This window comes from Balaenoptera musculus, chromosome 1 (assembly GCF_009873245.2).
Source record: "Balaenoptera musculus isolate JJ_BM4_2016_0621 chromosome 1, mBalMus1.pri.v3, whole genome shotgun sequence".
NCBI classification, from domain to species: Eukaryota; Metazoa; Chordata; class Mammalia; order Artiodactyla; family Balaenopteridae; genus Balaenoptera; species Balaenoptera musculus.
This window is the reverse complement of record NC_045785.1, coordinates 87,930,653-87,948,684: the sequence shown is the minus strand read 5'-3', so window position 1 is coordinate 87,948,684 and position 18,032 is coordinate 87,930,653. Positions and strand designations below refer to the sequence as shown.

Sequence of the window (18,032 nt, the reverse complement as noted above, 5' to 3'; positions counted from 1 at the left end):
GTCTTAACTTTTCTGATTTTATCAACCTCCTTATCCTTCTCTGGTCTACCTACTTTTCTAAAACTTTCTGCCTAATTCTGCCACTGTACAAGTGAACACCTATTTGTACCTCTAACCCCACTCCCTCTAGGTTTTGGTCACAGGCCTACCAGGTTTGCCCCAGATCCTAGATGAAATGCTGAAATTACACATGTGCTGTGTCCCAAAATAAACTTTTAATTCAGCTTGGAATTTCAATTCTATTTTTTAATGGAAGCAATATTATAAATGGTGGTTCTGTCTCTAGGCCAAAAGCCCAGAAACAAAAGCATGTTTAACTCATAAGTTAATTGAAAATTTTATACTTATAACAAAGTAAAAGAATATAATTGCAATTTTAGTAATAAAATAAAATAAAAACAATATTGAATAAAAAGTAGTTATTTACTTTGTACATTGTTTGTAGTATGTACTTGATGGAAATTTTGAATGGAGCATTCAAGTGCTTTAGGGATTGCAGTGTTTGTATATTATGGTTATGATGAAATAAATATTCACATTTTAAGGCAAGACAAGAAAAATTTAAACATAATGTTTTTTCTCTGCCCCTTTGGCCACCTCCCTCCCCTCTAGTGTGCACTATGCATCTGTATTATGGGTTAACCAGACTTCCCCAAAGGCAGAAATACCTGCTCAACCATAAAGATCGATTTTTTCTTCTGGCACCAGTCATGTAACTCCTTGAAAAATAACATTCCTTTCTCAATCCAGTAAGGGGTGATTACCCAACACTCACCTTGTACATGCAGACATCTTTGGTGAACTTTATGTATGATGCCAATATATTATTTCCCTTAAAGATAGTGATTGGTGTAAAACAAACTGGTCAGATGACCTGGGGAGATACTGGACTACACCTAATGGAAGTTCTTAGCTTAAATACTTACTTATGACCTTATTAATGTTACTAGCTGTATTATTTGTATTCTGCCTATTTTACACGATTATTGTTTCTTGCATTACCAACGAGTGGCTGAACCTCAGATAAATTTAGTGATGATTAGGAAACCTGAAACGATTGAGCAAATATATAGTACTATAAGATCAATGATTGTAATAGTGTAACTCTAGTTGTGGGAAGAAGCAACAAGAGGGAACCATTTCCTGGACCATAACAGACTAGTAAGACAGGTGGTATGGAGACTTTTTGCTACTGTTAACTGGGCCTAGTTCAGTAATGGCATATTGAGTGGCCTATCAACAAAATCCTTGCTGACCTGGGAATGAGCATTCTTACTGCCATGGGACAAATTGGTCCCAAAATGCCTACCAAACCTTGGTCGAAATTAAGACTGAAAGGGAAGGGATTGTAAAGAATGTTACCCAACATTCACTTTTACAAGAATCAAGTCATCAGCCACTGCAGTCGCTGACCTACGGTCCACCCTCAAAGGAGTTCACGGTGAAGATCAGGATGAGGCACTCTGTGCTCTGGGAAAACTGGCAGAACAGGCCTTCAGATAATTAGATAATTTCAGGAGAAAATTTTATGAACCCAGTTTCTTGCATCTTCCCATACTTAGAAAAGCACTAAAACCATTCACTAAGATATCTCCTCCTTGTGAATAATAGTAACCTTCTACCAAGATGTGTACTTGATTGCACGTACCCCCCTCTCTAAAATCACATAATACTGGCCTTCCCCTTTGCCCCTTTGGAACAGTTCTCAGAGCGCTCTGAGAGACTGTCTTCTGGATTGTAATCCTCAGCTTGGCTCAAAAAATTTTTGCATTTCTTTCTCAGATTGACTATTGATTAATTTTTTTTTTTAATATAAAAGGTCACTGTGAGAAAGCTAATTTGTTTGCCATTTTTACAGTTTTTGTTCAGGTTCGCAAATGAAATAATATAGAGTAAGACATTTTCCATAAGTCCATCTCCATCTCTAAAATCCTCCTTGTGGCTTGGTTTATTTGTTTCTTCTATAGTTCTGAGAACTCTCCTTTTTTTACTGAAATCCCTGATACTCCTAAATTAGAACTTGATTCATGACTGAACTTTAGTGGTCTGTATATGCCATAAAGTTATGTTTTCAAACTGCAGGTTAAGATTCATTGGTAGGTTATGAAATAACAATTCAGTAGGATGTAACCAGCATTAAAAAAAAGACAAGAATAGAAAATATATGAGTTTATCATATGCAGTAAAGGTAAATAGTATCTCTTGAAATGTTTGTAGGGTCATAATGTAAAAACATTTCTTACTTTGGGTATGGTAAAAAAATTAAAAAACCCCACAGCATATAGCAAAAAATATCCTTTTCCAAATTATTTAGATTTTTTTAGTAAACTCTTTTGGTTTAGTTTTTGCTTTTTTGTGGCTTTTTGTAATTGAAAGAACCTTGTTACCTCACACCTGTGCATTAATTAAGACTCTCGGTGCTTACACTCATTTCTTGGATGATGTAGAGTGGGTGTTACTGGCGAGTTCCCATAATTTTTTTGTGTGTATGTTAACTTTTGAACTCCTTTGATACCTTCATTTAAAACAAGTGACTGGGGCTTCCCTGGTGGCGCAATGGTTGAGAGTCTGCCTGCCGATGCAGGGGACACGGATTCGAACCCTGGTCTGGGAGGATCCCGCGTGCTGCGGAGCGGCTGGGCCCGTGAGCCACAATTACTGAGCCTGCGTGTCTGGAGCCTGTGCTCCGCAACAAGAGAGGCCGCGATAGTGAGAGGCCCGTGCACCACGATGAAGAGTGGCCCCCGCTTGCCACAACTGGGGAGAGCCCTCGCACAGAAGCGAAGACCCAACACAGCCATAAATAAATAAAAAATTTAAAAAACAAACAAACAAATGACTGGTAATAAAAGCTAGAGCTTGAATGCAGTATAACTAGACTCGATTAGTTACTTGCTAGCTTAATCATCTGACATGGTTTTAAAAGATGTGCTTTCCTCCATATTTCTTTTTTCTTACATGTCCTTGGAGTTGTACAATAAAAAGACATTTAATGACCAATTTATTTAAAAAATCTTTAATTAACACATAATCCTTTTTCTTACATCTAAATATTTTTCAATTGGATTCTTCTAATTTTATCTGAATTTTACTTTTTTGTAATAAATATATTGTCCTGTTAATGTCTGTAGTTCACAATGACAATAATAACTACATATTCATACAAGTACGAGAATTTGGTATTCAGATAATAAAGAATACACTCGTTCTGAAGTTTTATCTTCATGTGAGATGTATGTAGAGCATGGTAAAGGCAGTCGTTATACCTTTTTACTAAGTGCCTGTCTTTCAGGCAAGAAAGAAAACTGTATAAATCTCATGAGGTTTGGTAATATTTCAGTTAGAGAATCAGGATAACCTCTCTTTTAACCTTTTAAACTAATAGGTCTGTCTTTGTCCTAGGATGACAAAATGCAAGTTATGATATCTTTTCTTTTATTTCTCTATATTATACTCATGGTAGAATGTGAATATTAAAAACCTGTAAAAATCATACAAAATTGGTGGGAGTTTTTCCAGTACTTGAAGAATGATCTCGTAATATAATAGCTCATTATCCACATTCCATAATTTTAGCTTAAATGTTTCCACGTATAACTCTTTATTCCTTTTCATAACTATGCAATCTGCTGGCATAGATTGCCTAATGAATTAATGTATTCATTTGAAAAAGGTTCCTTAAATCATTAACTGGGAAACCATCATTGGCCATTGTTATGAAAATAGAACTTTACCTTGAGTGGTCGGTATCTGACTAAGGACAAAGAAATTGCTGTTGTCTACTTCTCTCGCTGACCTTGTTTGTTATATTTTCCTAATGAATGACAGGTAGTGGTGTCTTTTTCACTTCCCTTTCCCATCTTATACTTCATGCTCTAATAATTCCCAGTATGCTTTTCCACCTTGCTTTATCCTAAAATCATAATGTTAGTATTGCCCTGATTTTATTCCAGTTCATCTGTTACATTTTGCAAATGAAGAAACTGAGACAGAGATTAAGTGACCTGATTGATTGATGTTATTCAGCTACTTAACGCATAGCAGAGACTAGAAATAAAGTCTTGTTTCCACTTTCACCTGGCAGGAAGTCAGTGCCAAATAAATATTTGTTAAACCAAACTAACTCTTCCCACTGTACCATTCTTTAAGTGAGGCACATTTCTGCATTTAATTTTCATAATAACTTGGCCAAGATCACATGGTTAAAATAATGACCTTGATCCTCTCCAGTAAACCTTGTATGGTCCTAAAATCAGGTCTGGCCCTAACAAAAAGACCTGATAGCCATGTTCGAACAGAAGATTTTCTATTGCTCCATTCTTTAGCAGTTATTTTCTTAAATATTGTTTCCTATAGTAATTAACTATTTTCAGGGTTATGCTTTTCCTCTGAGTCTACAGAGAAATCTTGTGCTGCTCTTATGATATAGAATTTTTCAGAAGCTCTTGATTGGTTCATTTGTTCCTTTTGCTTATCTTTAAGAGAAGAATTCTATCTAGCGTCAATGTTTGATGAAAGATAGGGGTATAGAGTTGGACCCAAAGCTATCTACTTGGTAGCTACTGGTGTAATGTGCAGGGCTGGTTAAAGAGTATAGCTCCAGCACAATTTCTGGTGTCTAGCAGGAATTTCTATAGTTTAGCTCTGGTCCAATGTGGGGTTTATAATTTACATGACTATAAAAGGATAATTTGTTCTAGTGATTCTAAGGGTGCTTTTATTTTTGTCTATGACCGTGTATAGAAAACTCCCATTTCTGTGGAGAATGAACTGCCTCTTGAGCTCTTCCCATCTGCAGCCTGTTCACCGTGTGGACTTTACTGCCATATAACATGTCCCTGCCCATCTTCCTCTAGCCTTGTTAAATACTATGATTTGCAGGTTCTGCATATATGCACAAAGTGAGCTAGACAAGGGTGGGACTGGTTTTCTGTTAGGCAGATGGTAAGAGACAGATAAACTGGATGAGAGAAGAAAATTGCTTGGGTTAACAATCGTGGTTCTTAATTCAGAAGTATTTGGGCTATAGGTAATAGAAATACTGTCTCTTGCAATTGGTTGTTAGCCTCAGTTTTCAGTGTTGCAAATTAAATTGTCACCATGACTAGTTTAATGGGAAGTTGGGAGAAATCATATCAGAGATTTATTCAGGTGATGATATTTAAATCCAGAAGAAACATTTCTTATTTGTTCTTTAAGCTTTCTAGGATGAAGTGGAGCAAAACCTTTTGCTTTTATTGGATTATTTTATTATTTCCCAATCATGCTAATGAGAGCTAACATTTATTATCTTCCTTGTCAGACTTTTGGCTGTATCTAAATTTTATTAAAACAGTTTTGAAAGGAGGGTTTTCGTTTCCTTATTTTTCAGGTAAGGAATGAGACTTAAGTGACTTGCTAAAAATTTCACAGTTGGTAATTGGTAGAGCTGAGATTCAAATCCAGGGCAAACTCCACATACCACATTCTTTTTCTTTTTTTAATTATTTGCTTTATTTTTTAAAATTTTATTTATTTATGGCTGTGTTGGGTCTTCATTTCTGTGCGAGGGCTTTCTCCAGTTGCGGCGAGCGGGGGCCACTCTTCATCGCGGTGCGTGGGCCTCTCACTGTCGCGGCCTCTCCCGTTGCGGAGCACAGGCTCCAGACGCACAGGCTCAGTAGTTGTGGCTCACGGGCTTAGTTGCTCTGCGGCACGTGGGATCTTCCCAGACCAGGGCTCGAACCCGTGTGCCTTGCATTAGCAGGCAGATTCTCCACCACTGCGCCACCAGGGAAGCCCCCACATATCACATTCTTTATAGCACATACTTTTGAGAATGTGGTTAACTGACTATTGAAAGTAAATAGTTGTCTAGAACTTACTATCCTGTGATGTGAAAGCATTTATATTTTAATTACTTTTGAAAATAATGTGCTTTTAATCTTCGTTTTGAGATGGCAGTTCCTGGATTTACCCTTGGTGCCTTCATACTTCTGTTGCTCGTTAGTTCTGTGGCTAATTATCCCAATGGAAAGGTAACGAAGTCATGCCGTGGAATGATTCCTAAACATGGTCAAACTCCACAGTCTGATCCCGCTTGCCACATCTCAGTGAGTCAGATGGCATTCAGACCAGGAGATCAGATCAAAGGTACTGTGCTGGTATTAACTATTTACATTTTGCATTTCACTTTTTTACTGTACTTTGAATCTTTATTACTGTTGGATTTATACAGTTTCATTTAATCTGTTCATCTGCTTTTATAAGATACTATGATCTTATACTTCTCATTTTTGTGTTTAACTACTACAGATGACTATATTACTTAAGTAGTATATTTACTACCCATTCAGAATAGGTGTTTTTTTTTTTCTGGACACACCACACGGCCTGCGGGGTCTTACTTCCCCGACTAGTGATGAGCCCGGCCCTGGCAGTGAAAGCACCAAGTCTAACCACTGGACTGCCAGGGAATTCCCCAGAATAGGTTTTAAAATATGTTTTTGTCATTATTTAATATATCTTCATTAACAGTACTATTTACTCAATAGAAATACATAAAATAAAGCTTATTTTATCTGGCTTAAGATGTTAAACCCTTATACTTCTTGACATAGTATAATCTCTTGTGTTTCCCTAATTCTGGCAAAAGGTAGGCTGAAACTTAATAGTCTATTAAGGATGTATCTATAACAGCATTTTACAAATTCTATTTTCTGCAACTTTAGAAATGCAGAATATTAATAGATACGCTCTAGCAAAAAGGATATATGGAAAAATAAATTTGGAACACTCTGTTATATATATTTCTTAGAGTTTCATACTGCACAGAAGAATGTTAAAGGGCCTGAGATGTTTGCAGTAAAGACAGAAGTATTTACTTTCAACCAGCATTTTTTTTTTTAAACATCTTTATTGGAGTATAATTGCTTTACAATGGTGTGTTAGTTTCTGCTTTATAACAAAGTGAATCAGTTATACATATGCATATGTTCCCATATCTCTTCCCTCTTCCATCTCCCTCCCTCCCTCCCTCCCTATCCCACCCCTCTAGGTGGTCACAAAGCACCGAGCTGATCTCCCTGTGCTATGCGGCTGCTTCCCACTAGCTATCTATTTTACATTTGGTAGTATATATATGTCCATGCCACTCTCTCACCCTGTCACATCTCACCCCTCCCCCTCCCCATATCCTCAAGTCCATTCTCTAGTAGGTCTGTGTCTTTATTCCCGTCTTGCCACTAGGTTCTTCATGACTTTTTTTTTTTTTCCTTAGATTCCATATATATGTGTTAGCATACTGTATTTGTTTTTCTCTTTCTGACTTACTTCACTCTGTATGACAGACTCTAACTCCATCCACCTCACTACAAATACCTCCATTTCATTTCTTTTTATGGCTGAGTAATATTCCACTGTATATATGTGCCACATCTTCTTTATCCATTCATCTGATGATGGACACTTAGGTTGCTTCCATGTCCTGGCTATTGTAAATAGAGCTGCAATGAACATTTTGGTACATGACTCTTTTTGAATTATGGTTTTCTCAGGGTATATGCCCAGTAGTGGGATTGCTGGGTCGTATGGTAGTTCTATTTGTAGTTTTTTAAGGAACCTCCATACTGTTCTCCATAGTGGCTGTATCAATTTACATTCCCACCAACAGTGCAAGAGGGTTCCCTTTTCTCCACACCCTCTCCAGCATTTATTGTTTCTAGATTTTTTGATGATGGCCATTCTGACCGGTGTGAGATGATATCTCATTGTAGTTTTGATTTGCATTTCTCTAATGATTAATGATGTTGAGCATTCTTTCATGTGTTTGTTGGCCATCTGTATATCTTCTTCGGGGAAATGTCTATTTAGGTCTTCTGCCCATTTTTGGATTGGATTGTTTGTTTTTTTGTTATTGAGCTGCATGAGCTGCTTGTAAATCTTGGAGATTAATCCTTTGTCAGTTGCTTCATTTGCAAATATTTTCTCCCATTCTGAGGGTTGTCTTTTGGTCTTGTTTATGGTTTCCTTTGCTGTGCAAAAGCTTTTAAGTTTCATTAGGTCCCATTTGTTTATTTGTGTTTTTATTTCCATTTCTCTAGGAGCTGGGTCAAAAAGGATCTTGCTGTGATTTATGTCATAGAGTGTTCTGCCTATGTTTTCCTCTAAGAGTTTGATAGTGTCTGGCCTTACACTTAGGTCTCTAATGCATTTTGAGTTTATTTTTGTGTATGGTGTTAGGGAGTGTTCTAATTTCATTCTTTTACATGTAGCTGTCCAGTTTTCCCAGCATCACTTATTGAAGAGGCTGTCTTTTCTTCACTGTATATGCTTGCCTCCTTTATCAAAGATAAGGTGACCATATGTGCATGGTCAACCAGCATTTTTCAAACTACTTTGGCCCCATGGTCCACACTCTGACCATAACCCACCTTTTCTTCCCTGTGGAATGGCTATTACATCTCATGGAATAATGTGCTGTGGAACACGATTTAGAATTTCTTTGACTATAGGATGATTTCTACTGTTTTCTCTCCTGGAGTAGCTTTCTAAATATACACCCAATTTGGTGATGTGCCTCCTTTAAACAGTTTTTTTGGGGGGATGTTGCTAAACTCTTAACTTATCTTTTTGTTTGTTTCTCAGTTACTTTGTCAGGGCCACCATTTAAAGGCTTTCTCTTAGAAGCACGTGATGCTGAGAATTTGAGTGGCCCTCCTATTGGCTCCTTCACATTGATTGACAGTCAAGTGTCACAGCTTCTGACCTGTGAAGATATACAGGTTTGTGTTTAGTTTGAAACTGATTTCTGTCAGTTTCCATGGGTCTTTTCACTACAAGATGGTGTTTGCAAGATGAACAATGACATTACCCATGCATTGCAGACATCTGAGTACATTCATGTTGATCAAACTTTCCCCCTAATTTTTCTACTGGCAACATATTTTTATACAACATCCTAGAAAAGGTAGGGTTGTAGCTTGAAGAGTTTATGGCTTTTGATATTTTATATATTATTGACTCTTACTCTATTGAATTTCGAAGGATGTTAATATTGAAGATAGAGTTCTAGAGTGGAACAGAGGTCTAATTTTTGTAATTAATTAATTTAATGAAGATTTATTATACCAGGAACTTTCCTGCATGGGATATGGTGATGAACAGGACTTGTTCTTTGAAGAGCTCATAGCCTTACACATAAGTAAAGCATATGGACATATGCTATATGGCACATAAGTAGAATGTGTGGCTATAGGACAGACACATAAGTGGAATAGTATGATGACTTAGATTAGAACCCTACACAGGGTGGGTGAGAAGCATAGCAGAGGTGCCACACACAGGCTGGAGGGAATTGAGAGAGAGGAGATGATCTCAGCTAGACCTCAAAGAATGAGTAGGAATTTGCCAGGTGAATGAATGTGGGAAACAAGATTGTTCAAGAGAAAGGAATTACTAAAATATAATATTGCATATTTGGAGGCAGGAATTTTTTTCTTTTGATGAATCTTCTGCATTCTGTTTGCATCTATTAATAAAAAAAGAAACTTACAGTATAAATGAAATAATGAGCAGGCTTTATATAGCATCAGCACACCCAGTATTCATAACTCTCTTCAGTTCTTAAATTTCTGCTGACTCTAGTTTATTCATAGAGCCGGCTGCTAATTTGGTGTCAATCAATCAACCTGTATTTATTGAGCACCTGAGTCCCTGTTCTAAATAAAATAGTCTTTACCACAATGCCAAGGTCATGCAATGATAAATTACTTTGCAAAATGGCTGTCGTTCCAGCTATGTTGAGCTACTGAGTGTCTGAATGGTAGTTCTTTTCCATTTTATTTCAGGGATCAGCTGTGAGTCACACAAGTCCATCCAAAAAAACAGAAATTAAAGTCTATTGGAATGCTCCAAGCAGTGCCCCAAATCACATAAAGTTTCTGTGAGTAGAAGAGTTTACAGCTCTGTAACTAGTATAATTGAAATAATGATAGTCTGTATCTTTTTTTATACCTATTGGACATTCACCTGTATGGCAGAGGTGTGGTGTAGTAATGACACCACCTTACTGATGTAAGTGGCTGCTTTGCTTTTTTGTTTGTTTTTTTTTCAGAATATATACTGAGCACTTAGCACAGGACCAAGGACCTAATAGACACTTAATAGACATTTGTTGAGTGAATGAAGTGTTGTAGTGCCTTCACACTAATAAGAGCCATCAATTAATACTTGAGTCTATATGGTGTATGGACTAATACTTTTTTTTAGATTTGTTCCTGTACTAGTATGAGAATATGAAAAAAAGCAGTCCTGAAATTTGGATGACTTTTTTTTTGCAGTGTCACAGCTTGCAGATTAGATTGTCAAAAGAGTAAGATCATGTGTGCTCCTCAGAATTATGAAATTCAGTAGAATTAGAATAGTACTTCTCTCTTAATCTTACATGCAAGGGGGAAATGGAATGTCATAAAGCCATATAATGATTCCTGAGTGGTGTTATAGACATATATTTTAAAGGGAGAATTGCTTTCCTGGCCTGTCTCTATTTTCTGCTTCACTTTTTGCACAGGTCACCGGCACACAGTAATGCAGCTTTGCACCTGTGTGTTGAGTGGAATGTGAGAAAGGGGATATGACCCCAGTAAGAACTGATGGTTGCTTATGCAGCCTCTATATAGCTTTTTGCTGTAGCTGCCTGTTACACATGGCTTTTGGAATAATTTGAATGACCACTATGAAAAGTGTGGTAGTAGTATGTTCTCTAATGTCAGGAGTGGAAATCTGTGCACTTTAGTCCCGGGGTCTGACATTACTGGTTGCTGTGAATATGCCCAAAGAACAGACAAGTAAGAGAAGAGAGAGAGAGAGAGTAACTAAAATTCATTTGGTGATGAAGTGGAAGAGAGTCGTTAGAGATTTGCCTCACACGAAATTCTGTCAGGTATTACAGGCATCCTTGTTTTATTGTGCTTTGCTTTATTTGGCTTCACAGGTATTGTGTCTTTTTACAAATTGATTTGTGGCAACCCTGCACTGAGTGGGTCTATGGGCACCATTTTTCCAACAGCTTTTGCTCACCTTGTGTCTCTGTGCCAGTTTGGTAATTGTTGTAATATTTCAAACTTTTTCTTCATTATTATATTTGTTATGGTGATCTGTGATCAGTGATCTTTGATGTTACTACTATAATTTGCTGAAGGCTCAGATGATGGTTAGTATTTTTTAGCAATAAGGTATTTTAAAATTAAGGTATATTCATTGTTTTTTTTTTAGATATAGTGCTATTGCACACTTAGTAGACTACAGTATAGTGTAAACATAACTTTTATATGCACTGGGAAACCCCCAAGTTCTGTTACTCACTTTATTGTGATATTCACTTTACTGTGGTGGTCTGGAACCGAACCTGCACTATCTCCAAGGTATACCTGTATTAAGTGGTATGACCCCAGTTCATTACTTTTTTTTTTCGATTTGATTATGATGGGCCACAATCATGGTTCTGTCTAATCTCACTCTCGCTGGTACTGCATTCCAGAGCCACAGTTGTTGAGAAGTACAAAATCTACTGGGTGAAGATTCCTGGTCCTATAATTTCACAACCAAACGTCCTTCCTTTTACAACACCTAAAGCTACAATAGCACCTATGCCAACATTACCTCCAGTCTCCCATTTAACCAAATCAGTAAGTAACATTTTTATGGTTTCACCAAATGCAATCTAAAGGAACAGCTTCCTTAGAAATTGTGGTTCTGTGCTTAGGAACGTGTGTAGAGAAGTAGCTGTCCTGGGTTGTGGTAGCAAGTTTTTGAATTCCCTTCAGGAAATCAGGAGGAAGTCTTCATTGTAACATTATGATTTATAGGTTAGAATAAGAGGAGTGTAAGACCCTGCATGTTCAAAGTGTGGTTATGACATTCACATGTAGTCTATACTAGCGGTGGATATGTTTTCATTTGAAAGTAAATCTGAAGCAGCAGCTTTCTTCCATTCTTTTTTTTTTTTTTTTTTTTTTTTAAAAAAAGACACAGCCAAATATCACACATGGAGAGGGAACTTAAAGCTTAAGCTAAGTTTAGACAAGATTTGGAGGAGAATCTTGACATGGTGATATAACTCTTCGATCTTATTTCATTAAGGCCAATGAGTACTGGGGAATTCTGTGTGTTGAACCACAGAAACTCTTTTGCAAGCTCATCAGCTAGAATTCCATTTAAGCCCTCTGATTCAAAAGAATTACCGTTAAAAAACATATCTTAGAAGGGGTGATGCATATTAGAAATATTAGAAAGGTTTTACTGAAAGCAATTCTGATAAATTGTACTTATCAATTCAGAGGTAAATATAATGAAAAATGTCTTAAAGTAGGTTATTACAGTTGCAAGAACAAATTTGGGCCTGAATCCTGATTTGTCTAATTTCTGTTTGACTTTGGAAAAATTACTTAATTCCTAAAGTCTCAGTTTCTTCACCTGTAAAATGAGAAATAATATCTAGCTCTTACATAGTATTACTATGAGAACTAAACGTTGGAATGAATATAAGGTTTCTAAGGGCTTTGTACTTAATAGATATTCAGTAAATATTAGTTCATTTTTTTCTCTTCCTTCCCTTTCTTGTCTTTTTATAACTCTTTTTTTCCTCATACTAAATAAAGCTCTTGTACTCCTATACAGTGTCTCATTTTGTTTTCCTTCTTTTCTACATTATGCAATATATGATGAGCCATTTGATTACATTATTATGAACTTTTGTTTGACCAAACAATTCAATCTATTATTTGCGCTAGTTCTCAGTTTATTTAGTGTTAATGTTTATTTATTTAAAAGCTGCTTTAGGGGAGTCCACAGTCAGTTTGGACCTTAGCTTCCCAGTAGGAATCTGTTGACAGGATTATTATCTTTCCATAAATTCATATAAAAGGCTTTAGCGCTTGTTGGAGCTTTTGATTGTATCTCTGCACCAAGTTTATAATCTCTAATTATAGAGAGGTTCATTCAGAGTCACAGGATGATGGCATTTGTAGAGAACTAGGAGAGACCTCAGGGTCACTGCTGCATAGTTAGGTAAAGAGACCCTGAGAGAATAAGTTCTTTAGCAAACGTGATGGAGTAAAGGGGAGAGCAGAGATCAAAACCCATGGTTCCTAGCTCCTCGTGGCTTGTTCTCTCCACTCTACTAGGATTTCTCTTTAAGTCCCTGTGAAATAATAAGGAAAAAAATAAAACAGCCTCTGCCTGTTCTGTTAATATTTGACCTTGACCCCAGTTCCTGATACAGAGCTGCTAAATCCCTTGGAATTTCCTGGATGATGGGAGCATCTTTTGTTCTAATGAGGTGACTCTTGGTGGGCTCCTGTATGGGGGCTGGTCACCAAAAAGACCAAGCCATGATTAGAAGCTTGCAGCTTTCAGGCCCCCTCCCCCCATTCTCCAGAAAAAGGAGAGAGGCTGATTGAGCTAAAAATCCATCATGTCCACGTGATGGAGCCTCCATAAAGATTCCAGAAATATGGGTTTCAGAGAGCTCCTGGGTCCTGACCACGTGGAGGCGCTGGGAAGGTGGTGACTCAGAAGTTCTGTGCCCCTTCCTACATACCTTGCTTTACGCATCTCTTCCATCTGGCTGTTCCTGGGTTGCTGTCTTTTTATCAACATAATTAACTGGTAATCTACTAAGTAAACTATTTTCCTGAGTTCTGTGAGCCATCTTAGTAAATTATCCAACTTGAGGATTAGGTGCTGGAAACCTCCAATATATGGCCGACCATTCGGAAGTACAGGTGACAACCTGGGGCTTGTGATTGGCATCTGTGATTGGTATCTGAAGTGGGTGCAGTCTTGTGGGACTGAGCCCTTCACTTGTGGGATCTGACACTAACTTCAGGTAGACAGTGTCAGAACAGAATTGAATTGTAGGACACACAGCTGGATGTCTCCAAAGAATTGCAGAATTGCTTAGTGTGGGAAATAGCCGCACCCACTTGGTGGCCAGAAGTATTGGTAGAGTAGAGGAAGAAATGAGAGTTTTTCTGTACAGTTCCCATTAAATCTAGTTGCTTAAAGTAATGTTTAGCTCTCTTCTGAAATGTCATGTCACAGCTCATTCTAACACAAGATAACTGCCTGTTTGCCCTGTCAGATTGTAGAGCTGGCATTTTTCAATACTCTTTCTTATTTGCCACACCAAGAAGCTCTGAATTAAATCATTGTAGATTATTTTTGTTTCTCCCCCACTAAATTGTTCTTACTATTATTTGGAGTGGTGGTATATATAGGAGTAACCATTTTTTCTTACATTATCTTAATGTCAAATTTGAACCTGAATTCTAGAAGCGGAGTCCAGGATCTAAATATAAAACTTGCTAAGGGCTTGTTTGTTTGCTTTTAAAAATTCCATCTCTGAAAACTAGAGGATACCCTTTAGGCAAGAATGTCAATGTGGACTTAAATATTCCCTAAGAAATTCTCAAAATTTACCAGAAACTTTGCTCCAGAACATAATTAACATGAAGTATTTTGTGTATTAAAGGGATTTTAATACTCATGCATAATTACAATCCAATTAATGTTGTGTCTTCTAAAGTTTAATTAAAATTAATTAAGTTTAAAAGTTCACAACCTAACTACTGCTTTGATAATTTCTAATTTGGGATGTGTCTTTGTTCCCTTGTTTGAATCCTTATTATGAAAATGTATTCTTATTAAAACCCATACTTCAAAGCAGTAGCTCTTCTGTCATTGGAAATGAACTGCCTGTTTGATAACTGACTTTTTTCCCCCTGTCATTTTTCTAGTTCAATGCTTCAGATTGTGGGAACAAGAAGTTCTGTATTAGGAGTCCTTTGAACTGTGACCCGGAGAAGGAGCTTGCCTGTGTCTTCTTATCCTTCACACGAGATGCCAAGTCAGTGATGGTTGAAATGAGCGGTCCCAGTAAAGGCTATTTATCCTTTGCATTTTCTCACGACCGGTGGATGGTTTGTACCTCTCACTTACATAAGTGGTAATGAAAGGAGAGTCACTGGGGTGAGCTCTCATCAATAGCAGTTTAGCTGTTTGTTCCAGAGTCAAATTATCATACTTAAGGGAGGAATGGGAAGGGAGGGCAGAGAAACTAACTTAGATTCTAAGTTAAGCAGCTTTGAGTTGGGCAATTACATACCTCTAAGAACAAGGCTGTCCTGAGGAAAGTTAGGACATTAGGAAAGTTAGTTGTATTTCCAGTGGATTTGCCACTTTATCTGTCTACCTCTGTCTGTCTATCTCCGTGATAAACAGGAAGTGCAGTTAAGAAAAAGTTGCTCTGCGTAAAATCTCATGTTGTTTGTGATGCTTTTCAACTCCTAGTTTTCTCAGGTGGCCAGCAACTATAGCATGGGTTGCTGCTCTTCTTGCCCCCCGTCATCGGCACATTTCCCAAACAGAAAATTAAACCTGGCATGTCCAGGCATAAATGGATTCTTTACCAGGTCTACAGAAGGCAGCATTTATTTTCACCTGATTCTCCCTCTCCTTGGGTAGTGCTGAATGGATTAAAAGATTCTGTAGGTGACAGCCTTGTGGTGTGGTGTGGAAGAGCAGAGTTCTGCATTAGCATTCTGATTTCCCAGGGAGAGGGAAGAAGGGTATAAAGGCCAGGACATGTGTCAGTCCTTTTCCAGCAGAGCTGGCTGTAGAGGGGGATGGCTACAAATGGAGAAGGCTTTTTACTTCCACATTAACAAATGCAAGGCGTCTTTTCTTGAGAGTTTTCTTCCTGTCAGGTTTTAAACTTAACATCACTTTTTAAGGAAATCATTATTTCAAAAAAAGAGAAAAGGAACTCTGAGAATCTATGATAGAAGAACAAATATTTTCCTTCAAAGTGCACTCTAATCACAGTGATCCTTGTTACGCTGGCTGCAAATATTACAGGAAGCCAGGTGTAACTTTTTTAGGGGGATGTCATTGCAATATACTCTATGACCTGTATATTTTACTATATAGTTCCAGAATGCACTCATTATCTTTTTTCATTCAAGAAAGGGTATACCTTAAACCTATGAGATAGAAGACATGCCATCAGCTTCTAAAAATAACATATAAATTATGACTCTTTCCTTTTTAAAGTTGCTTTTATGGGAAATTTTATACTTGTTCAAATGATGTTGCAATTGTTCAAAACATTTTGCCCATTTCCCTTTTGTAATTACCATTAGACCTACAGCATATCCTTTTGGGTATTCTCAATTCTGGCAAAAATGAACCTTATGCCTAAGGTGCATAAGGGGGCTGGGTTAAAAATAAAATGTGACTGTAAAGCAATAAGGAAAGTTGGTGGCTTGTTGTTGTGTGAATGGAACTGGCTCTGAAGGAAACTCTGAAGATGAATCCAACAAGGGTTAACAATGGTAGCCTTGTTGGAATAAGTGTGTAGCTTCATTAAGGTGCATGTCTAAGGTAGGGTACACATTTAGATATGTGTTCTAGTCACTTCATTAAAAATATTCTAGTCACTTTGTAGCCAAACTTCATGCAAAACTATACTAACACATTTCCTTTTCTGGTCACATAAAATCCGTCAGCCAGAGGGAAAGACAGTATTGTTGCAGTGAGTGTTGTGATGAGGAGCCTACAAGTAGACCAGTTATTTCTAAGTTGTAGGCATAGATGACACAAAAACCTTTATGTCTAATTCAAGATATATTTATCTTACTTAGAAATCTTATGTTTCTAGTATCGTACTCATCAACAATGTTTATAAAAAAGACTTAATTATGCAGGTGCAGTTGATTTACAGAGAAATCCTATTTGATGATTAAAATCATCTGTACACCTGTTTGCCTAAATTGGGGGGAAAATAAATCATCGTCAAAAATATTTTTAAAGTGGTTGTTTCTATTTTTGATTATTTTAAAATTTTTTGGATATTTTTATGACCTGCTATTTCTTATCAGTATGTAATGTAAATTTAAATACTGAAGGTATCTGATGTTCTGAATACTGACTAGATAACCTAAATTATACCTTTTTCAATTTGGTTTATAAATTAATGATAGCAGTTGTTTTGGTATTAGACCTCATCACTAAAATTGGTGAAAGTACAACTATCCATATTTTTGCTAACAGTGACTTGCTAATATCTGAATTTTAACTGAAATTCAAAGTATACACCTCTTCCTCATCTCAGATATTTTGCTATATGAGATAGAGTATTCAAGTATATACACTATATTAGCTTCCGTTCTCTGCCTTCCCCTGCCCAGTGTTGTCTTATTCTGTACATAATTTCTCAACGCTCAAATTCCAGAACGTTCCCAGTCCTGACCTCTCTTGTGTGTGTCCAGATTGGAATTTCCAGCTGCTGGGTGGTCTCTTCCAGCTGAGTGCTCTGGACAACACAGACCATCATCTGTAAAACTGAATTTATTATCTACCCTCCTGCTGTCCTTTTGTGTTTCCCATTCTTGATGATCAACAACAATAGTAAAAAAGCAACTACTATTATCGATTTCTTGCTTCTTTTCAGATACTGTCTGGGGCTATTTATGGACTATCTCATTCATTGCTGCCACCATCTTCTCTGGTGTTCAAGGAAACTTCGTTTGTGATTTAGTTTCTTCTTTTTTATTTACCTTTCAGGTGCTTCTTTCTCTCACCCACCCCAACTTTTTGTTCTGAAAAGCTTTAAACATTCATGAAAGTTGAGAGACTAGTACAATGAACACCAGTAAGCCCTTCACCTACATTTGTTGTTTTTTCTCTCTCTCTCTCCCTCTCTCTCTCTCCATGTGTGTATGTGTAGATTGACTTATTCACTGTATATTAACACACATTTTTTTCCCCTGAACTATTTGAAAATTAAGTTGCAGATATCATGACATTTTAAGTCTAGTTTGCAGCATGTGTTTCCTAAGAAGGATATTCTCCTACAATTATCTATAAGATCACTATCACAATATATAATATAATAATTTTATGCAATAGAGCCTATATTCAAATTTCCCCAATTATCCCAGTAAAGTCATATGTATATGTATATTTTTAAAATTTCTGATACAGACTAATCA

General features: G+C 37.0%; 1 protein-coding gene across 3 annotated transcripts in view; it reads left to right on the top strand.

Moving 5' to 3' along the window:
- Window positions 1–18,032, top strand: part of FRRS1 (ferric chelate reductase 1) — a 50,798-nt gene that overhangs the window by 10,477 nt on the left and 22,289 nt on the right. For all 3 annotated transcript variants that reach the window (XM_036834536.1, XM_036834526.1, XM_036834520.1), the window contains exons 2-6: window positions 5,937–6,132; window positions 8,626–8,762; window positions 9,828–9,922; window positions 11,519–11,666; window positions 14,778–14,960. In XM_036834536.1, coding sequence (XP_036690431.1) covers window positions 5,937–6,132; window positions 8,626–8,762; window positions 9,828–9,922; window positions 11,519–11,666; window positions 14,778–14,960 — 759 coding nt within the window. The remainder of the gene's footprint in view (window positions 1–5,936; window positions 6,133–8,625; window positions 8,763–9,827; window positions 9,923–11,518; window positions 11,667–14,777; window positions 14,961–18,032) is intronic.